Genomic DNA, 20,167 nt, shown 5'->3' on the forward strand with positions numbered 1-20,167 from the left:
AGCACACAAAGGTGGGAGGTGGGACACATGGAGATGATGTCACAGAGCCACAGCGCGTCCCTTCACTGTGCACCTGAGCTTGCTTGGGACTGAGCTCTGCAACGTGTGCAGATTGTCTGAGAGAGACTGAGATTATCACCTCTAGTGTGAGTTAGCCTGCTGAACCAACTAGTGATTTTAACTGTCTTCCCAGAACTGAGCTGAGATCAGGAAGTGTGACTGAAATGCAAAAACATTGCTAAAAATGCAACATGTATTCTAAATAGAAGAGGCTTATTACTCCAGATCACTTTATATCCATGAGTTCAGAAAAGCACAGTCCTTAACATATCTCTCCAAATTGCCAGTATATTCCATATTCCAAAAATAAAACTTTCTTTTTTTCTTGGGGAACAAATAGAGTTTTCTTGTAGGAGCTTTGCTGTCTGCTATGCATCCAGCATTTCAATATTTTAATTAAAAAAAAAAAAAAAAAAAAAAACAAACAACATTAAAATAAGCCATTTTTACTCATATCTCCACTCTTAACTTTTTTTATGCCCCTTAAACTCATCAAAGCAAACACATCTCAGGATAAATGCCTAGACATCTTAAACAAGCCATTGCAAGTAGCAGTCATTGCGCAGGCAAATTAGGTGTGCACATACAATTTGGAAAAACGCGACCTTATTCTGTAAACAGCAACCAGATCTCTGCTAGAACGCTCTTTGGTGATGGGCACAAACACAATGTGCAATTGTGGAAGGGTCTTAGAAATGCCTGACTAACTCATACTTGCGTTTCCTCTAGGAGAACTTGCGTAAGTGGGATGTGATCTGCAGGGCTCCCTGTGTGACCCAGGGACCAGCCAGCCTCTGCTCTGGGCTGGTGCTGTTTTTCCATACAGCGTATATATGAGTTACACCTGCAGTTTTCTCCACTGGGTAACTCCCAGTTTTGGGCAGGGATGGGCTGTTTCCACTTGGAAAAGAAATTGAGGGAGAAGCCAGGTGGTCCTTTGCCGCGATTCCCTTCCTATCCATAGGAGCTGCAGTTTGCTGAACGTTTCCTTTAGCAAATGGGCCTTTGTTTCGGCAGGGACATGTTTGGGGTGGAGGCCGCTATTGTTTCAGCCACCTGGTCCCATAGAGGATCGTAAGGATCCGTAACTGTTTCCTATGGAGAAAGGTGGTGGCTACTCCCACTGTCGTCCCTTCTCCATCACCTCGCCTGGTGGCTTCACTCAGCTGGAAAAGTGCTCTGACAGTTGGTATTTTCTCATAATCATTGCCAAGAGACCACACGTACCCATCATCCTCTCCTTAACCTTGTCTTTTTATTCATTTCTACTGTTTTATTCAAAGTTGCCATCAATAATTCACTGGTCACAATTTCTCTTGACTTCCCATCCAAAATTGGAGCCTCTCTTATTCTAAGCTGTTGTTATTTAAGTAAAGCCTGCATCTCAATAAATAAAGCTCACACATGAGAAACTCTTCAATGACTTCCTTCACATGACTTATGGCAGGACAGGTTCTGCTAAAGGGGTGAGTCATTCAGCAAAGGGAGAGGAAAACTGTTCATTATGTATTTGTGAAATCCCCAAACCGCTGAAAAGGCACCATTTACCAACAAAAAGCATCACAGGATGCACATGAACCAGCAAAGTGGGTGGAGCCCTTCCAGAAATGACTGCGACACGGGGGGCACCTCAGCAGAGGCCTCTCTTTCTCAGGATCCAGTACGTTAAAACGCGTGGGAGGTGCAGGTTTCTCAGCGTACACGCTTGTAGGATTTGCCTCCCAGAAAACAAAACTGCAAGTTTTCTTCTGTCCCTCTGGGGAATACCAGAACATCGCGGGCTTTCCCTGCTTCAGCCGCAGCCTTTTGAGCTGCACACTCCTTAGCGCTGACAGCTAGAAAAAACAACAACCAGCATGCACCCGAGCCTCAAAAATCAAACCTGTATCTCCATTTCAGTTGTGCTGCTGCTGCAGCTGAGATCAGAGCACTGCAGTCACTCCTTCAGCAGGCAGGACTGGCCAAAGGGCTAGGACCTGGCCCAGGCTTGAATTCAAAACCTCCAACCACCCGCCAGCTTGTGGATAACAAGTTCTGGTTGTGCCTCCACTCAAAATAAAACCACTTCCAGGAAGGCAGGCAGCTCATGCACAAACAGGGAGAATGCATATATGCCCCTATACACACACGTACATTGGCTCCCTGCTCTCAGAAAAGAGCTGCTAATCAAAACGACTGAGCAGCAACACACTAATAAATAAAATCTGCAAAAGCCCCAAAGTCCCTTGCTGCCCTCATGAGCTCTAAGCACCGTGAAGAGCCACCTGCTGCCAAGGCTTGTTTCAGGAAAGGGAGTGCATATAGGTAGAGAGCCACAGGTCACACAAACGGTGGCACCGAGCCAGGCAGTGCACAGAACCTTTCCTTTGCCTATCTGAGCACCGAGGAGCAAGACAATTGTTGCAAGAGATGGAGAAGTAGCAAATCTCAGGAGGTACTTACAGCATTCGATGGGGTTCGATGCTGCTTGCAGAGAAATGATCCTGCCGCTGGACTCGGGGATGTGCACGCGGAAGACGAGCCGCACGCGGGTGTTCTTCCTGCCGATGTCTGTCTCTCCCTTGCGCAGCTCGATGTCCGCGTTCCTCAGCTTCAAAATCCCCGCACAGTCAATGCTGCCAAACACACATGCTGTTTAGCTTAACATTTCTGCTCTCAAACAGCTTGGAAATAGGTGACGGTTAAGAGGATTAAGCTGGTTTTCTTCAGTCTCTGGGTTAAAAGCAGCTTCAAATACTTGTTCTGCTTAGGATCTGGACACTGGCATTTCAGCAGTTACAGGGGAAAAATCCCAGACACACAGCGAGCAAGGGATGCTGCTGGACTCCTCCACAAAGAGTCCGTGCTCAGCATGTCCCAGCCAAGGGCTGGGGTGGCCTTTGCTCTGGAGACAGCAAAAGCCGCTCCCCAAGCATTATAACCCCACGTCTTAATTTGTCTCCTGCACTAAGCAGAAGAGTGCACATGGCAGAGCCCACCCCACCACAGAAAGGGACTCAGCACAAGTGCACACGGGGCAGGCAATAAGCTGAGCCTGTGCTGGAGCTCTCCGTGAGCTGGACAGCATGAAATCCTCCACCGCCAGCTCTCCAAACAGCTCCGTGCCCACAGACTGAGCAGCAGCTATTGCCTGCACGTGGGCAAATTAGTTCAGCTCCATGGGGAGTCACAGCAATCGAACCAGCTAATTGCGTGCACCATCCAGACACAGTTCATAATGCAAGCATTGATTTCAACTCCAAGGCAGGAAACATTGCTCTCCCTTCCTTTCAGACAAGGCAGGTGCTACTGCTAGAACTGGACCCTCCAGCCCTGGCCCAGGTCCCTGTGTCATCCCCCAAAGCACTGGGATGTTGTTCCCAGCAGAGGAAATGGCCCGGCAGTGGAGGATGTAGAGAGCAGGTTGGAGCTAAGTGGTAAAGAAAGAACTAGGATTGGTTAAAACAGCATTGCAGCTTAATATTGGTATGTGTAAGTGCAGGTTCACTTCTTAAGAACCCAGTGCAGCCTAGCAAATGTGCCTGTCTACATCAAGAGAATGTGCCCATTAATATTCACAGAATCTGAGATCTTCAGCACAGCCATAGTCCTCAGAGGGAGAACTGTTATTAAACAGGCACTGTCAACGCATTTTGGTATCAGTTTTAAAGACACGCCGTTCTTCTTCTTATCATACGAATTACATTCACATTTTGGGAGGCATGAACCCCAGGCTGTTTCCTACACCCACACTGTTCCTTGCCATTGCATGTGTGCAGGGGTTTATTACTCCAAGGTTACTCATTAGGAGCAGACAATCATGTTCCATTCAGCACTTGGCTGCATAAGTCTGAAATGCGGACATTTATTTATTTCCTTGGGTGCAGAGGGAAGGAGAGGCTTGAAGGAAAGAGAGGAATGACGTATACTTTCTGGAAAAAAAATATACACATAACGCAAGTATGTGGATTTTGCGATGAAGTAGGGGGGCTTAAAAACAGAGCTGCTCTGCCAATGTTGTCAGTATCCTCTGAAGGATGGAGATACAGCTCTTCCCTCTGCAGAACAATCACTCTCATGCTGCCTGGCAAAAATTCAAGTCTGAAGTTTCAGACTGGTGCCCGCTTCATCCCTCTGCCTCCATAAAACTGGAAGGAGTAATATAGAAAAGATGTGCCTGTACTTGCTTTTCTGTTAACCTATTACAAGAGAGTGTGATTTCATGGCCAGAGCACTTGGCCAAGTTCAGAAGAGATGTTTTCTATTCCATTAAATGTTGTAAAATGAATCATGCACCTTTCCTCCACTGTCTACGGCTCCTTGCTGCTCGTTTTGTCTCTGCAGCATAAGGACTTCAGATTCGAGTCTCGTTTTCCTTAGTGTTGTACAAAACCGTTCTGACTTTGAAGATGACAGATTATAACGCTATAGTCACTGTGGCAGTTGGGGTAAAAAGCAAAAACACCTGCATGGTCAGCTGATGAATGGTAACTCTTTAAGCAGCTTTAGCCCAGGTACCTGTAACTGCTGCTCATGCTTTTGTAAAAAGGGTCTTACACTCCTATATCATCCCAGTGCTTTGGAAAGGGGAGACCCTCCAGAGCAAGCACCATTATTCATTTAAGTGACTCCTTTCCAAAGAGAAAGAACTTCACATGCCTGTTTAATCCTCCTCAACTTAGCTAATAAAAAGAAATATGCTTACGTTGCTTTCATGTTGTTTTTGGGTTCCAGGGGGATCTCTAAAACTTTGGTGTTGCCAATGATCTTTTCATAGCTGGTGGTGGTGACAGTTTTTCCCGTAATGCGATGGACTTGATAGAAAGCGTGAGGTTTAAGTATCCGTTCATCTGCTGTCCCAATGAAGATCTGAAGACCCAAGGGCTTGTTCTCCATGTAACCATGAAGCTGGCAAGACATGAAAATTCTATTATCACACACGAGGCCTGCAATGCCTTCACGTCAGGAAACTAAATAGATCTACAGACTTTTATATGGATATGGAGATACATTAGACATAAAGATCTATGTAGTACAGACTCTTTCTTACTCTCAGAGACACTTGATACTCTTAAGAGTATTTGCTGGAGTCCATGATTCATAGGGAAGAGAGCTAGTGGAAAACGTGTAATTAACGTTTATAATACTAACATAATACTAAATACATCAAGAAGGAAAAAATCCAGACAGGCTCTCCATTGCCAGAAATGTGTTGATTGTCTCCAAAACCAATTGATAAATCCCCTCAAAAGACACATTTTTGAGTACACTTGTTTAACTTGCAGTGACTGATTCCTAAATGAGGTTCAGAAGATTTCTCTGTGAGGTGGATGAAGCTGCAAAGCAGAGCTGACTGCCCACACCTGCAGCCCATCAGCGGGAGGCACAGCAAGGACAGAAGGAACTCTCCCATTTGCATTCCTGCAGATATACGTGGTGCTCCCTTATGCACCTTCTCCAGACCGTACCAAGGCTAATGGAAAATGCCCATTGATGGAGGGGCTTTGAATCAGGCCCTGTGTGACATCCAGTTTGCAAATGCTAGGTTCTGTCCAGTCTAATATTCAGTGAAATGACTTTTCCTCAGCTCAGCTTGTGATTCCTACTTCAGCTCCAGTTAAATAAGGTTCCCCCCCACCACCACAAGAAGTACCTAGCAAATGTGTCTGTGATTTTGAGAACTGAAATGTTAAACTACATATAAATATTTCAGAAATTAATGATCCCTGCCACATGCCCTTCTTTGGCACTGGCACGTGCAGTCTCACCCAGCTCACATCCATTTCAAACCCAGCTGGAAGAACTGTCCTTCCAGCTCCTCACTTTGCTCAAGTCACCCCAAGATTCACATCTCTCCAGCTCCCCCTGTGTCCATCACACCAGCCATAAGCTGCCTGCCCTCATCTTCAAAGCTCTGCTCTTCTCTTTGCCCTCTCACCTCTCATTTTCTACTCAGTTATCAACATCTATTCCCAAATCCAGCCCAAAACATCAGCCTCAGCTTCTTAAACACTCCCTACATTGCATTTTCTGCCCATCAGCCTCTTCCTCCAGGGACAATGTTCCCTTTTAATATCTACATCTCCACTCTAAAAGTCTGCCTGTCTGCAGAATTGTTTAATAATCTTTTGAAGGAAATACGTTCTTGCTCCCCTGAAATCACTGCTGTGGACCTGCCCTTTGAAACTCATCCTTCCCCCAGCTGTTGGTTCACCTTCAGCCATTCCTCTTGCTTTGCATTAAAATAATACCTGTATAGGTAGAGATGGCATTTTTGGTCTCTGACTGTACAGTACCCGGCACAAGGAGGTCTTAATTGACCTTAGAGACCGGGGCCTCTAGGGTTCAAGGACATAAACAGACTCTTATAAACAGTATTTGCTGGAAGAGAGGGAAGAAAGCCAGAATGCCTCCATAGGCCAGGAGATGAGGACATTTCTCCTTCATTATTAATATTCAAAATTACAAATCAAACCATACTAAATTTCTCACATAACCGAAAAAATGAAAAACAGACATTTATCTACTGCATAGCCAGTGATCTAGCTGAAAGGGAACTTTATGGTCTGAGACAAGCTAAATTTGTTTTCAATTATTTTGTCCACACACAAAACCTTGATGAAGCCATACAAAGCAAATAGCACTGGAAGATCAGAGAAAAGGAAGATTAAGCTAATGGTATTCATGACCAGACCTTTTTTGTAAATTCTTTTCTCTTCACCAGTCAGCAGGAGGTATCTTTGCACAGAAGGATTAATTGCCCCCTGGAAGGGACCACATGCAGCATCAATGCAATCCTGGCAACCTTCCTCCAGTATGGCAAATGTAAAGCGACACTCACTCTTTTGAGCTATCATTACTCATCTAGCACATATTTGCAAGGCATACAAAGACAGGGTCTATGCCCCAGAGAACTTACAACCCAAGGGCCCGAATTTGCAGCCTCCACTTACATGAATAGCTTCATTGAAGTCACCAGGCCTTAAGCAGGGGTTGTGCAAGAAAGAATTACAGAATCCAGCCCAGCTGCAGCTCAGACACCTACGATAGCTCACTCGCACAAGCACTTTGGGAGATTGTTAAGAGGGAAAATAGGGTACGAGGCTTCGTGCAAACACGCCAGTTGGCTCTGGGAGCGATGTGGAGGAGGAGCGGAGCTGGGGTTGGTATTGGAGAAGCAGCATTGCCAAGAATGTGATAAATATGATGGCAGCCATGGGGAGATTTAGAAATGTATAGAGTGCATAGAAGATTAAAGGCGACAGAGGTCAAAATGATAGACCTACTGGGAAGAGGCATGAATGTAGGAATCACTCCCTGTTTATCCACAGAGACCCATTAAGCCCAGGTCCTCTGGGAGCTGTACTAAAACTCATCCTAAGTATGGTACTTTCAAAATCCAAGATTTCCTGGCCTTCGATGCAAAGCCATTGTGTGACCAAGGGAAGAGGAAGAAGAGTAGTTTTTAAGTACTGAGAGTGTTTATTGTCATGCCTGACAGAGTAATTCTTTGTGGATCCAGCTAAGAGGACAAGAGGATCCTTCAGACTGGAACAGTTATTACAGTGACAGCAAAGCAGCTTTCACTCTGCCCAACGTCTGGGCAGAACAAAATCCCAGAGTTATAGGTGGGAGACTGGAATGGCGGAAAACAGATAATAAATTACAAAAGATAATTTGCCCCCAGTGAGCACAGTCAGTAGCAGCCGTAACAGAACTGGCTACGTACACAGTTTTTAATACAGGCCACCTTTAAAAGTAATTATAAGTGGTGTTTGCTCATGTTCAGAATGAGTTCCCAAGGCAAAACTATTCATGGCCTTTTAATAACATGTATGTCTGTGAGTGTGTCTCTGTATAAATTTATACATACTCAAAGAAGAGAGGATTTGATTGCCCATTCATATGGCAAAGTTTGTATCATCTGCTGGACAAAGAGCTATAAAACACATAGTAAAAGGCCTTCTGGTCCTCCATAGGACCAGATTTTAAACCAATTGTTTGATCAGTGGAAGAAAGCAACATAATTATTTGGTAATTTATGGCATTATGGCAAAGCTTTGGGATGACATCACTGTAAAATCAATGTAGCATTATAAAATACAAAGAGAAAAATATATGCTAGAGAGTCAACTATCCCTGTTCAAAAAGTGTGTGTCCTTATATTGAATTAATTGATTACTTTTTAAAGGATAATATAGGTCATCATTTACTGTAAGCATTTCCATCTAACTTTCACTAGCTAAGAACCTACCAGGATGCCTTATGAGCAGGAAATCAAGATGGACAGCCCACAGAAATGCTCCAGGAACTTGGAAATCAGAGTTTTACACCCAGCTCTGACACCAATTTACTAAACAGCTTTCGTCATGCCATACAACCTCTCTGTTTATTTGTACCGGGGGAGCAGTGATGCTGACCCTTCTTTGCAGGGACAGAAATGAGTTAATATTTTGTGCTGTGTTTTTATATAGAAACACTCATTGTGAGCTAGAATGAAAGAACACATTAACGCTGTTTCACATATATGTTTCTCTTCAAAATTGAACTAGGAGAGACTGTTGCTCTCAATAAACACTCACTTCCACTATGCTAGGCAGCTGCTTTAGTATTTAACCATAACTCTGATCTTTTCCTTGGCGGTACAAAGGAGGAGTAAAAGCGACCCTTAAAGAACCCTACAGAGAAGTGAAGACTTATAACATTTTTAAAAGTAATCACTTAGAAATTCATTTTCTCCTCCCCCAGCAATAACCAAGCTGCTCAAAAGCCTCCGTTTTTCAGTCCCGACACGTGCCCGCGGCAGGGACGGGGACAGCAGCTCACCCGCAGCAACGCCCGCACCGGGAGGCAGGACCAGCCCTGCGCCAACGTGCTCCCTCACGCTTTTTCACTCTTCTTTCCACAAAGAAAACAAAGTCATCTGGATTTCACTTTCAAAAGAGTGAGAGTTGAGAAAGATTTATGAACACAGAACTCCGGGAGGAAACATTTTTGTGTATTATAAGGTGACCTATTCACAATAAAACTCCCCCGAACTGTATACAGATCAAGCTGGAAAAAACCCAACACCTTTGAGTCACATTTGCCACAAGGGGAATGAGAAGCCAGACATGATGTGTACCTTTCCATACTCTATTTTGGGATTTTAAGATCCTATTTCTTTCAGTTGAAGGATTTTTCTTAAACTTTGCTTTTGCATAGCTCTTATAATATTAACATAGCCAGACACGGGCTGGTCTGTGACCTGAGGAAATGCAAAGCACTTTGGCAGATAAACAAATAACATCATTCAGAAAACAAGGAGACTTTTCTTGTTTGGTTTGCTGCTATGATTAGGTTTCTAAACAAAACTGAAATGTGTGGCATGATTAAAATCATCGCCTTGCCTCTGCATAAATAAAATTCATTCATTCCGCACTCCATCCGAGGATCAATACCAGTTGAATTTGAGTATTTAAGTGCCATTTTCAGGAAGGCACATGTGTAATTCTGCATGCAAAAAAATGAGCAGATGCACCTTTAGCTGCTGTGTATCGGCAGCCCAGTTACCTGCCTGAGCACAGTTCCTGCGATGGTCCTGGCAACCACAGCCATCGAGACCACACATTAGGCATATGAAACAACATATTCTTTTCCTGCACTATTTCAAATCTCAAGTCTTCTTACAAAGTGAGATCCCAGCTCCAAATACACAAGCGGGGGTTGCCAACGCCATTCTGCAAATGGCACAAACGTGCAGTAACACTGCTTGCTGGCCGCAGCACAGTTTCCACAGGTATTGCAAGGTTCTGCCTTTTAATGGACGGGTTTTGGACGCAAATTTTCTTAGGGGTTTCTAGTTTGGGTGTTGCACATTTAAAGGCTGCATATAAACAGCGATGGGGTTTGCAAGACAAAAGCAGGAGCACCTGCAAATCTTATGGGCACCTCTGAAGAGCCCCAATGAACGTTTCCCTGTTTGATACAGATGTCGATTGCCTTAGAGAGGAGAAGGGAGTCATTTGTTTCCTATTCATGCCAACAGAGCTTTCCTTGTCAGGAATTTAGTTCTTTCTCCCCTGGAAGCTAAAAAGCTGCATCTTTAAGGCTGATTGCACACATCTTCTGTCTAGACAATGCAAGCTACTGCCAGAGGAAAGTATAAAATTGGGGAAAGATTTCTCTAGTCTTGGTTATTTTATTTGCTCAAAAGCAAGCAGCTCTCTTGCTTGTTTCAGCTCACTGTAACATGAGGATTAGTCCATTAACCACCGTATATTACTTGCTATCTCCCTGTGGAAGTCACGGGGTGTGCATGTGTGTGGTCAGCTTGGAGAACAGCGCTAGGGTGATCCCGACTGACCAGCCACAGCCGGTAGTGAAAAGTGAGAAAACAGAGCTCGACTAGCGACATTTAATTAGACGCAAATACAAAGCCACGTGAGAAATCGCTTCCTCCTACCGCTTCCCTTTTCCTGCTGTACACCAGGAGATAAGCGAGCCCTGGAAGCCTCGGCAGCAGCGGCTGCAGCACCGGCTGCCCCGGGATGGAGCCCCAGCCTGCCCAGCTCCTCCAGAAACACCGAGAGGCTGCAGAGCTAAAGTGTCTCTCAAAGCTTTGGACACCACAAACTGTTCCCCTGCTCAGGCTCTGTCTCGGCCCTTGGGCTGGTTTCCGTGCCAGCAAGTATTTTCGGACACTCTGCAGTGGACAAGAGGAAGATGTGCTTGTCGGAATGGTCCCGGCTTAGCACAGCGTTTCTGTCGTGCCTGTTCAGTTCCCGAGATGAAGAGTAGCTTCCACCAGGAAGGATTTGATAATTAATTATTATAATTAATGTCCTTTGACTGTAACAATTTCAAGGATTTTGGGGGAGAGGGTCTTTACTCAACAATACTCCTACCAGGATGGAAAAATTCACCGTATTGTCTCAGGGAGAGTGGCATATCAATCGCTTTCAGTAATTAAGACAAAGACTTCATCCAGACACTGTATCATGCAGCGGCTTGCCTGCCCGCTTCACTTAGAGCTGACATTGAGCAATAAAGTCAAATCTTGTCGCATGTTTTTGTTCAATTTAATGTACTTGGGACATAGCGAGAGAACGCAAACCAGAAGGAAATCTCTGCCTTGGTTCTTTTTGCTCCTTACCGAAGCAGTCTACAAAGGCCTCTGAAGATAATCCTTTGAACATCTGATCCTGCTAAATTAGGAGTTTTTATTATACTCAATTTTAAGTGTTTCTTATTTTGGTGATAATTTTGTCAAAATTCCAAGAACTGAAACCCATTCGCTCTGCTGCTCCTTGCAGCAAATGACAACCAGACTCCCAGTGTCTAACTGGGATTTCTGCTTCCACAGAGGGTTAAAATACACGTCTGGGCAAGAGACAGCAGATCTTAGGAGAAAGCAGCTGGGAGGACACGCTCTTGACTGTCCTGATACTGACTTTGCAATGTAAGCACTTTGTTTCCTCTCTGTGCCTCAGTTTCCCCACCCCTATGATGAGCTGATCCTGTTTTCAAGATGCTTTGACCATCTCGCCAAAAGTTTAAAAGAAGAGTCAAAGCATCTGACTACTGCACATGTACAGATACAAGGATTTGGAGATCAGATTTACATAGCTGGGTGAAAGTACTTTTTCCTAGTAAGAAAACCAGCTGTGTAATTAAAGAGCTTCCACGCGCATTCATGACAAGGAGATTTAAACTTCCCACAGCACGACAAAACTCTCTCTGCCACAAGTAGATCAGAGGCTTCAAATCTGCTGGTTTTGACAGAATGGCACCAGAGGAGTTTCTCAGCACAGGGCCCTGACACCAGCCAGTGAAGTCGTTCCCTTGCCAGCTGTTGGACGCATTGTGGGAACCAGCCCCCAGATCTGGGGGTGGCAAGCAGAGCTGCCTTCTTATCACCTAACCCTGCAGCTTTCCCTGCCACTGCCAGTTTGTCCTTCTCAGACAAGCAAGGCAGCGATGCCTCAGGTGCAGCGCCAAGAGCATCACACTGTGCAACCAAGATGCAGCACAAAGCTCAAAAGCAGTCATGCTGACAAGGAGCAACATGGGACAGTGGGAGCAGCAAGAACATCTTGGAATGACTCAGTTCAGCCTGAGATGAATGATTTGATTGCACTGAACCAAATCCCCAGAGCTGAGCCCTCTGCCAGGCCTCCTGGGAGGTGGGTTTGGGGTCCAGGAACCTTTGCTCAGGTACTGGCTATCTGACTCAATGTTGGCCAGATTTTTGGAAAGGATCTTGGCCAAAAAGCATTTCTGGGGAGAAAACAAACAAAAATAAAAAAAATATAAAATAAAATAAAACAAAACAACCAACTAAACAACACATTGAGACCCAAAAACATCTCTCCTCAATATCTTTCTCATGTTGAAACCCACAGCACAAGGCATGCTCAAAAAGAGAATAACTCAGGTTTCCTAGAAGAATCAGGGTTCCAACAGTTGTTTCAGAATGAAATAGCGACCCTAGAAAATTCTGTCTGAGCAGCAGCAGGCAGGAGGAGCCCAGTCCCTTCCCCTGAACGGCCATTAGCCCGGCCAGCACAGCGCTCCCCCGGACACGGGAGACCCAGGTGCGAGTCCTCACTTGGCACAAGGCTCTTCCAATTCAAGAGACATTGGTCTTGAGAGAGGAAGGGAGGAACCGGAGGCTTAGCTGGACAGTGAAGCTCGTGAACAGAGTGCTCAGATGCAAGTTTACAGGACACAATCCACCCTGCATGAACTTCTGCGGAGACTCAAGCGCGCCCTGGACGGGATGAGTTATGTCGGTTACTGCTGCGCTGGAACTGTTCACATTCATGGCAAAGAGCCATAAATTTGAATTCTGTTTTACAGTGCACTGACTCCCCTATGCACAGCCCTGCAAGGAGATCATGCATGAAAGAGTAGCCTAAATTTTGCATTTTCCCTAATCCAGCCATTTTCCAAGGAATAATCCAATAATCCAGGCTGCAGCCATCGCTGTCACACTGGTTGACATACTCTTCTTCCCCTCCCCTCTGCCAAAATTACTTTCCACCAAAAGCAATGTATTTTGAATTGGGCTCAGAAGTTTCAGTGAGAGCTTTTCAGCCATCTCTGACTCAAAGCAGGTTGGCACTTGGGAAAATCCCCCAGCTCCCTCGATGTACATCATTCACTGACCACCTGCCCTGCACCTCTGCACCCCAGCTGTACCAGGGAGCGATCCTGTCTGTCCTTCTCTTAGGGATGAGCTGCACTCACTCAGCCATAACATCTGGGTGACAGTGTCCCTTTCACACTAGAGGATGCAGATCCAGTTTAAAGAGTACAAGCAACAGAGGATGCAACTCTACTTAAGTTCTCCCATTAGCTAAGCATCCTCACTGTTCTTCAGCAGCTCTCTTCTTGCATTAGTGTTAGGGAAAGTGTACAGATCAGTTCTACCTCTAGTTCTACCTCGTTACATATCATATTTTATATTCTCTGTTATTCAGTTCAGTCCTGCATCTAAACAAACAAAAAATGCTAGGCTCATCCTTCTTTTCCTACACTACTTTTGATTTATCTAGCAATTTCACTTCCTCAGTGACTCCACTGAGATGGGTAGATCTCCAGGTACAGCCACACTACCACTAGCAGCACAGTATGAGGGGTACTGACTGGCCTACCCTTACATTTGAGAGGATATTGGTTTTGAAGAGAATTTCCCAGGTGTAACTCAAATCTGCATTTCCAGCACCGCACATCTATCCCTGCATGGGGAGTAAGTAAATATACCTGTGACCCAACAGCTCAAAGCTCAAGAGGCACCTGCAATCATCACAGTTGTGCAAACAAGCCCGGTAGCCCTGCAGGTAAATCAGGCATGAAATGTGCAGCCAATCTGTCACACGCTGTTTGCAACTCAGGGGCAGAAATCCCTGCAAGCACCAAAAGCCACCGAGAGCCTGCGTGAGGCTCCTGCGCACTAAAAAAGGGAAGCGAAGGCCACCAGAATGGTACCAAGATGCTGCCCAGCATAACCAGCTGCACCATGCGAGTCCAACACAGCCTGCCCAGGGAAGTGCAACCACACAGGGCTTCATCCCGACCTCGGGGTGCCCCCTCCCTCAACAGGGGGAGTTGGGAAGATGGGAAGAAAAGGACAAACTCAATGCCTCTGATGTGCCCTCAACAACAAATCTTCCTGGGCAGGCTGGTTTGGGTTTCACGAGGAGCTCACCTCCAGCCCTCTCTGTGAGAGGGTGAATCACAGTGTCAAGTTGTGATTTGGTTTTTAGTTTCCATCAAAGGTTCTGGTTTCACTAACAGGCAAAGGAATTAGTTGAATGTTGGAAGTCACATACAGTTAAAAGTCAGGGCCCCACAGGAAGCCTAGGCTAGAAAACAATGTCTCCTTTGACTTAGGAACCACATGAAAACACATACAGCAAAATTCAAATATAAAAGGAAAGTAGAACATACGTTTGTTAGTGTAAAGCAGCTCCTGTGCTCCATTAACAACTCTACCATTTCAGCTTCTTTTAAATTTAAAACCAAACCAAAACAAACAAAAAAAAAAGAAGGAGAAAGAGAAGGCACTGAAAGTCACCACAATTTTCAAAGTTAAAGCTCAGGGGAAAGTTGGGTCTGCTGTGCTGAACAGGAGCCCTTCTCCATACAGTTTTCCTGCATTAAAGAGGAGAAGAGGAAACCAGCACACAAAGGCACGTGATGGGTCAGGGGTACCCTCTGCACTTCCCTGCCCTCCATTTGTAGACACGGTCTACGTCTGGGTGTTGTACTACGTTAAACAGTTGGGTAGCATACTTAAATTTTACCATTAAAATCAAGCTACTACAGAAGATGTTCTTATGGCAGCAGGATAATAGCTCATAGCAGAATTACCCCTCCCTTCTGAAATTAAGCCCATGGGGGCACATCCTTTTCCACGTTCACTGATGCCAGCTGAAGGCAGCAGTTTATGCCCAGTCTGCCCATTACTGCCAGGCTGAAGGTTACTCCTCCTGAACCTCTGCTAGAGGAACTGTCTACAGCTTTTGATGGCGGGTGTGCCAAGAACAGAAGAGACTTAAGACCTCACTGATGTCCAAGACATCTGCATTGGCAGGGCTTTTGTTAAATAAATCCAACTCCCAGGTGATGTTAGGATAGAGGCAGCAGGCAGGGACTCAAGTCTCCATCCACATGAGATTTCTCCTCCTCCTGCTGCGGAGGCAGATGGGGAAGGAGGAGGCCCTGATGCTCTGACTTGAGGGAACTATTCCCTCCTCTCTCCCAGCCCTGTTACTCAGTTTAACCCCCTGCATTTGACTAAACAAAGACCTTCAAGTGCTCAGTGCCAGGCTGGCCCAACATCCAAAACCAGCAGCTGCAGGAAGGTGCAAACTTTCTAGCTGAACAGTGAGATTTCCCCAAATTGGGAACTACTGATGTAGGGGGTGCTGGGGGCAGGGTGCTTCCTTGGAAAACTGGGGCACAAGAGACCAATGTCTGCAGCTGCTTTCTAACATTACAGCCTCAGAGTGCGCTGAACTGATTTAATTATGTGACACAAGCAGTGAAGAAAGCCGGTTTGTTGAGGAAGAACTGAATTAATAATGCAGTGGAAGTGAGAGAAAAAGTGAGACATGCAAATGAGTCAATGATTACTTATGGACTGGTTTTCATTCAAAAGTATTTGAGCCTTTTGTAAGATAAATTAGAGGAGTAACATGTCAGGGCAAGGATTTGGTAAGATGGCAATTAAAAACAAACAAATGAAAACAAAAACAACCCCACCACAACAACAAACCACCAGAGTTAAGCACGCTCCTTTGAGAAAATTACTACAAATCACTGTGCTGAAGAGCCATGTAAAAAACAGGTTCCCAAGGATTGTTTACAACAAGCTAAGTCCAAAACACACAGATGTTTGGGGAGAGATCTCAGGGAATCACCTAGTTCATCCCTCCTGTCCCAAGCAAAATTCGAATAGAACCATGTCCTTCCCAGCAGATGTTTGCCTAAAAGCATGCAAAGATGGGGAGTGTGTGCCTCTGCAGGGTGAACTTGGGCAGACCGAGGGGTTTTTGTCACCTCTATCCCAAACACACTCATAAGCTCTTTGCACAGGAGCAGTCACAGCCTTTCACAGTGCACAATCTCTCCCAAAGCCTTGACTGGAGCAGTTGGGTACCAATACCAGCTGCTCCTTAACATCAGTGAAAAACATCTGGAAAGGAGGAAAACAACCCTGCCTACCCCTCCTCTGCAGTCTCAGGGACCAGATGGACCTGCAAGCCAGTACGTCCATGCAAACTTCAGCTTTGCTCTTGCTATACAGGTTTTGCTCGCTGTTCTCAATGACTCAACATTTAGGGGATACTCATACTGGCATTCAACTTACATCCCTAAAATAGAAGCCCAAGTTTCTCTATAGTTAACAGCAAGCTGTAGTTTCCTCCCAAGAGTGACTCAGAATGCTTGACTGGGAGCCTACACTTCTCCATGTGACTCTAGAAGATGTCTGAAGTTAGATGGTGTGAACATGACATAGCACGCGTGGCTTCTCTCTTCCTCCCCTGGGCAAACAAAGTAAATGCCCTGTTCTGTGCAGCCCACCAAGCCGGAGGTTTTGATTAACCAGACTCTTCTCCTGCCATACTTGGAATGCACAACTGGTACAGAGTCTCGTGCACAAACTCTCGGGGCTGGACACGTGAAGAAGAGGAAGCAGCATCAGAAAGATAAACCACAAGATAAGGCCTGGAGGATATGAGATCTGCTGGTCTGCAGCTTCAGAGCACTGAAAAGAAGAAATTTGCATGCAAAATGCAGTTTTCAAAAGAATAAATATTGCATGCCAACATTGTGCTGCAAAAACTAGTCAACATCTCTTCCTCCAGAAGGTTCAGCTGCATAATTAGTCACATGGAAGATTAATTTAATGGGATTTTTTTTTTAAGAAAGATATTGTATTTTAGAAAAGGTAATCAAAATAGTGGAAAAGCGGTGTATCAAAAGTGGTTGTAAAATGTATGGGACATGACAGGGACATTCAGCCGTAGTAAATCCCACTGCGTTGGTAGGCTTCTTCCACTCCAGGCAAGCTGGGCATCTCAATATTTAAGCCCAAATGCCTAAGAGACAGCACCAGATTCAAGAAATCTGCTATGGAGAGGGTCTAGTGCTCCAGAAAAATCCCAAGGGTGGTGTGTTCATGGCTGCCATTTGAGAAGTGCTGTGGGTCTCCAACCTGCAGGAGAACACCAGCCCTGTCACCCCCGGGTCAACACCACCATTCACCATTCTTGCTCTGAGGCCAAAGACAGATAGAACCTGTTGAAAACAATTTAATGTAATTCCCTTGCAACCGGTTGGCTTTAGCTCATGCAACCTTTCCTCAACACAGCATCTACCTTTTAAAAATCAATCCTGTTTCATTTTTTCTGTTTCTGTACTGTTTGCACCTGACAAGAACACAGAAGTTAAAATTCACTGAGGGGAAAGAATAAATAAAAAAGAAATCTTGAAGCCAAATAACTTCTGACATGAAAACTTTGGATTTTACTAGCCGCCCTGAGTTTCAGATGTCATAAACCAGACAGGTGCAACTATCCCATTGCTCGGCACCCATATGAACCTTGTTATGTTAAACTGAAGACAAACCCAACAAACACTTCCAGGTTTGTAATAAACTTTCATAACGAAACTATCCATATTTTCCCCATATGCAGGCACAGCTGTGCAAAGGCACATCTGCTTGGGAAACGAATGTGGATCTTTGAATTTATAGTTTAAGATCCTTAAGCTTAATGGCAAATTATGATAAAACTAGGAGTATCAGTTCCTGTCTCCAACAGCAAATATAAATCCCTCTTTGATTGATATTGATTACAGGAAGGAAACAAAGCACTTATATTTCTCCATGTCACCAGAAACTCCTTTATTGCAATAAACATCCAGTTGATAGGAATATCTTGGGATGGTAAACGATACCATATTTGTAAGTAAACTGAGAGAAGAGTAAGTGCTGATTGGCCATATAGTTCATACATCCATGTGGCTACAAACACACCAGAGCGGGCTATGAGTTTGTCAGATTCATAAATGAAAAACACTGCATATATTAAGGTATGTCAAATGTGATTCCTATTTATTATTATGCTGCACCCTTTACTCAAATATCCAGTCTGTACATGTAAGTTCAGCTCAACCGAAGTAAACAAAATCATTGATTTAACAATTTATGGCTTGATTTTAAGAGGGGTTGAGCCTGCAGGGGAATATCTAACATATGTTTGAAGTTAAGAACAAATCAACTCAGTTAAATTAGTAGTATTGATCGCATGCTTAAAATTAAGCATAAACTTCAACACTGGCCTGGTTCGTGCTTGCCATAGCTAGCCCTGAGTGTGACAGCAACATCTGTAGGATGCACCCCAAACGTGCCTAGTGAAAGCTGTAGCCAGGGCTGATCTGTACAGTTGTGACACACCATTCCCAGCAGTATCACATTGACACCTTGCAACCCAGACCAAAAGCTTGGCTTTCCTTCCTGAACGGCACCATCTGAAACGAGGAGGAAATGAGCGAAAAGAACTATGTGGCTCCAATTGGCTTCAGTGCAGCTACTCAACCATTATTTTATACTGCCCTTTGAAAGGCAAAGGAAAAGCCCTTCACTCTCCATAACACAATAAGGGTTCAGCTCATCCACCTCTCAGGTCAGCAAAGGGCCAAATTTTGTTACCTCCATCACTGTCAGCTTGGATTTTGTTTACCTATTTCATCAGGGTGACTTTCATTCTCAAAAGCATAGCTAGGATCAGGAACCTGGCGCCTTAGGGCAATAGAAACGATACCTCAAGAAAGATACAAAATCTCGTTTCTGTAGTGACATCAGCCCAAATCACAAGGGAGCTCCTGCCTAAGCTCATTCACCCTTTCTCTATAGCATTGCAAAGCTGATATACATCCTGTATTTGCAGCTTTATAGAGACCAAACTTTTTCTTGAAATCATCCCCACTGCTATGCAATTATCTTGCCCTGTTGTCTCCTTACCACACAGCTACTACCGCTAGTACAGGTTTCCCCTCAGTGGTGTACATCCAGGACAAAAGAAGGCAGCATTAGCACAGATGACAAGCAGAACTGCATGCAAGGTGGGACACGGCGTCAGCAAGTTACATATAAACCAGGCATTAGATTGAAATGGATGTACTGAGTGCTTGAATTACACATGGGTGAAAATTCTCTGACCTAAATTTAAATGGGCTTAACATTAGAAATTCTACTACATAACCAGAGGACAGGGAAAAAAAAAAAAAAAAACACAACAACCTAAAATTCTAAAATTGCAAAGAAAACGCAAATGCGTGAAAGACATTTCTAGCAAAAGACAGCTATTAATTCTGGGGAAAAATCCACACCTTCCTAATCCAACTCCCATCAAGGTTAATGAAGGTTGCTTTGCAGATCTAACACAATCTGCTGGTTACTTTACACCTGAGTTTGGTAGGTCACTGAGCTTAAAAGTCAGGCTTGATGATTGTACATTCTGAACCTCACAAAAAGCCCTAGTTTACACAGAAGAGTCTGTTGTCAAAAGAAAATGGGCTCAGCTGGAATTCAGGACAGCTGGGCATCTTATAACAGAGCTGGGTCACAGCAGGTTTAACATATTGCCCAGGTGGCAAATATTTTGCCCAAGCTTCTGAGGTTTCACAAGCCAATCCAAACCAACTTTCCAAACGTCTAGGACTTTCCAAACTTCAGACACTTCATGCACATCTACGAGCACACAGCCAGGTTCACATGGTTCTCTTTCAGGGTCAGCCCCCAGCACAATTTTCAGAAACAAGTTCACTCCCAACTTTTCTTTTACAGAGTTGTTCTCCAGCCCCTTACCTGGACAACGGGGTGGCCTCCGGTCGGTGCCTTGACAGCCCCTCGGCTCCCCTCGGTCTCGTAGTGTGCCCGGTGGTGGGGCTTGGGCTGCACCTCGATCCGCAGCTCGTAGGAGCCCGACTGGCTGGAGAGCGGCCACTCGAGCGGTGGGAGCGACTGGACGGGCAAACTGGGCAGAGAGAGACCACACCAGCTGAAACTCTTTAGCGTGTTATTTCTCCAAGCCCTGATCTGTTCTTCCTCCAAGTGCCCCACCGGGGCTGCTCT

At 44.9% G+C, this 20,167-nt stretch overlaps 1 protein-coding gene across 4 annotated transcripts in view; it reads right to left on the reverse strand.

Annotated features, from left to right (window-relative positions):
- Window positions 1-20,167, reverse strand: part of NFATC2 (nuclear factor of activated T cells 2) — a 93,000-nt gene that overhangs the window by 54,459 nt on the left and 18,374 nt on the right. For all 4 annotated transcript variants that reach the window (XM_071815515.1, XM_071815516.1, XM_065850138.2 and 1 more), the window contains exons 3-5: window positions 19,901-20,069; window positions 4,745-4,947; window positions 2,503-2,675 (exon numbers count right to left, since the gene is read on the reverse strand). In XM_071815515.1, coding sequence (XP_071671616.1) covers window positions 2,503-2,675; window positions 4,745-4,947; window positions 19,901-20,069 — 545 coding nt within the window. The remainder of the gene's footprint in view (window positions 1-2,502; window positions 2,676-4,744; window positions 4,948-19,900; window positions 20,070-20,167) is intronic.

This window comes from Patagioenas fasciata, chromosome 16 (genome assembly GCF_037038585.1).
Source record: "Patagioenas fasciata isolate bPatFas1 chromosome 16, bPatFas1.hap1, whole genome shotgun sequence".
Classification (NCBI taxonomy): domain Eukaryota; kingdom Metazoa; phylum Chordata; class Aves; order Columbiformes; family Columbidae; genus Patagioenas; species Patagioenas fasciata.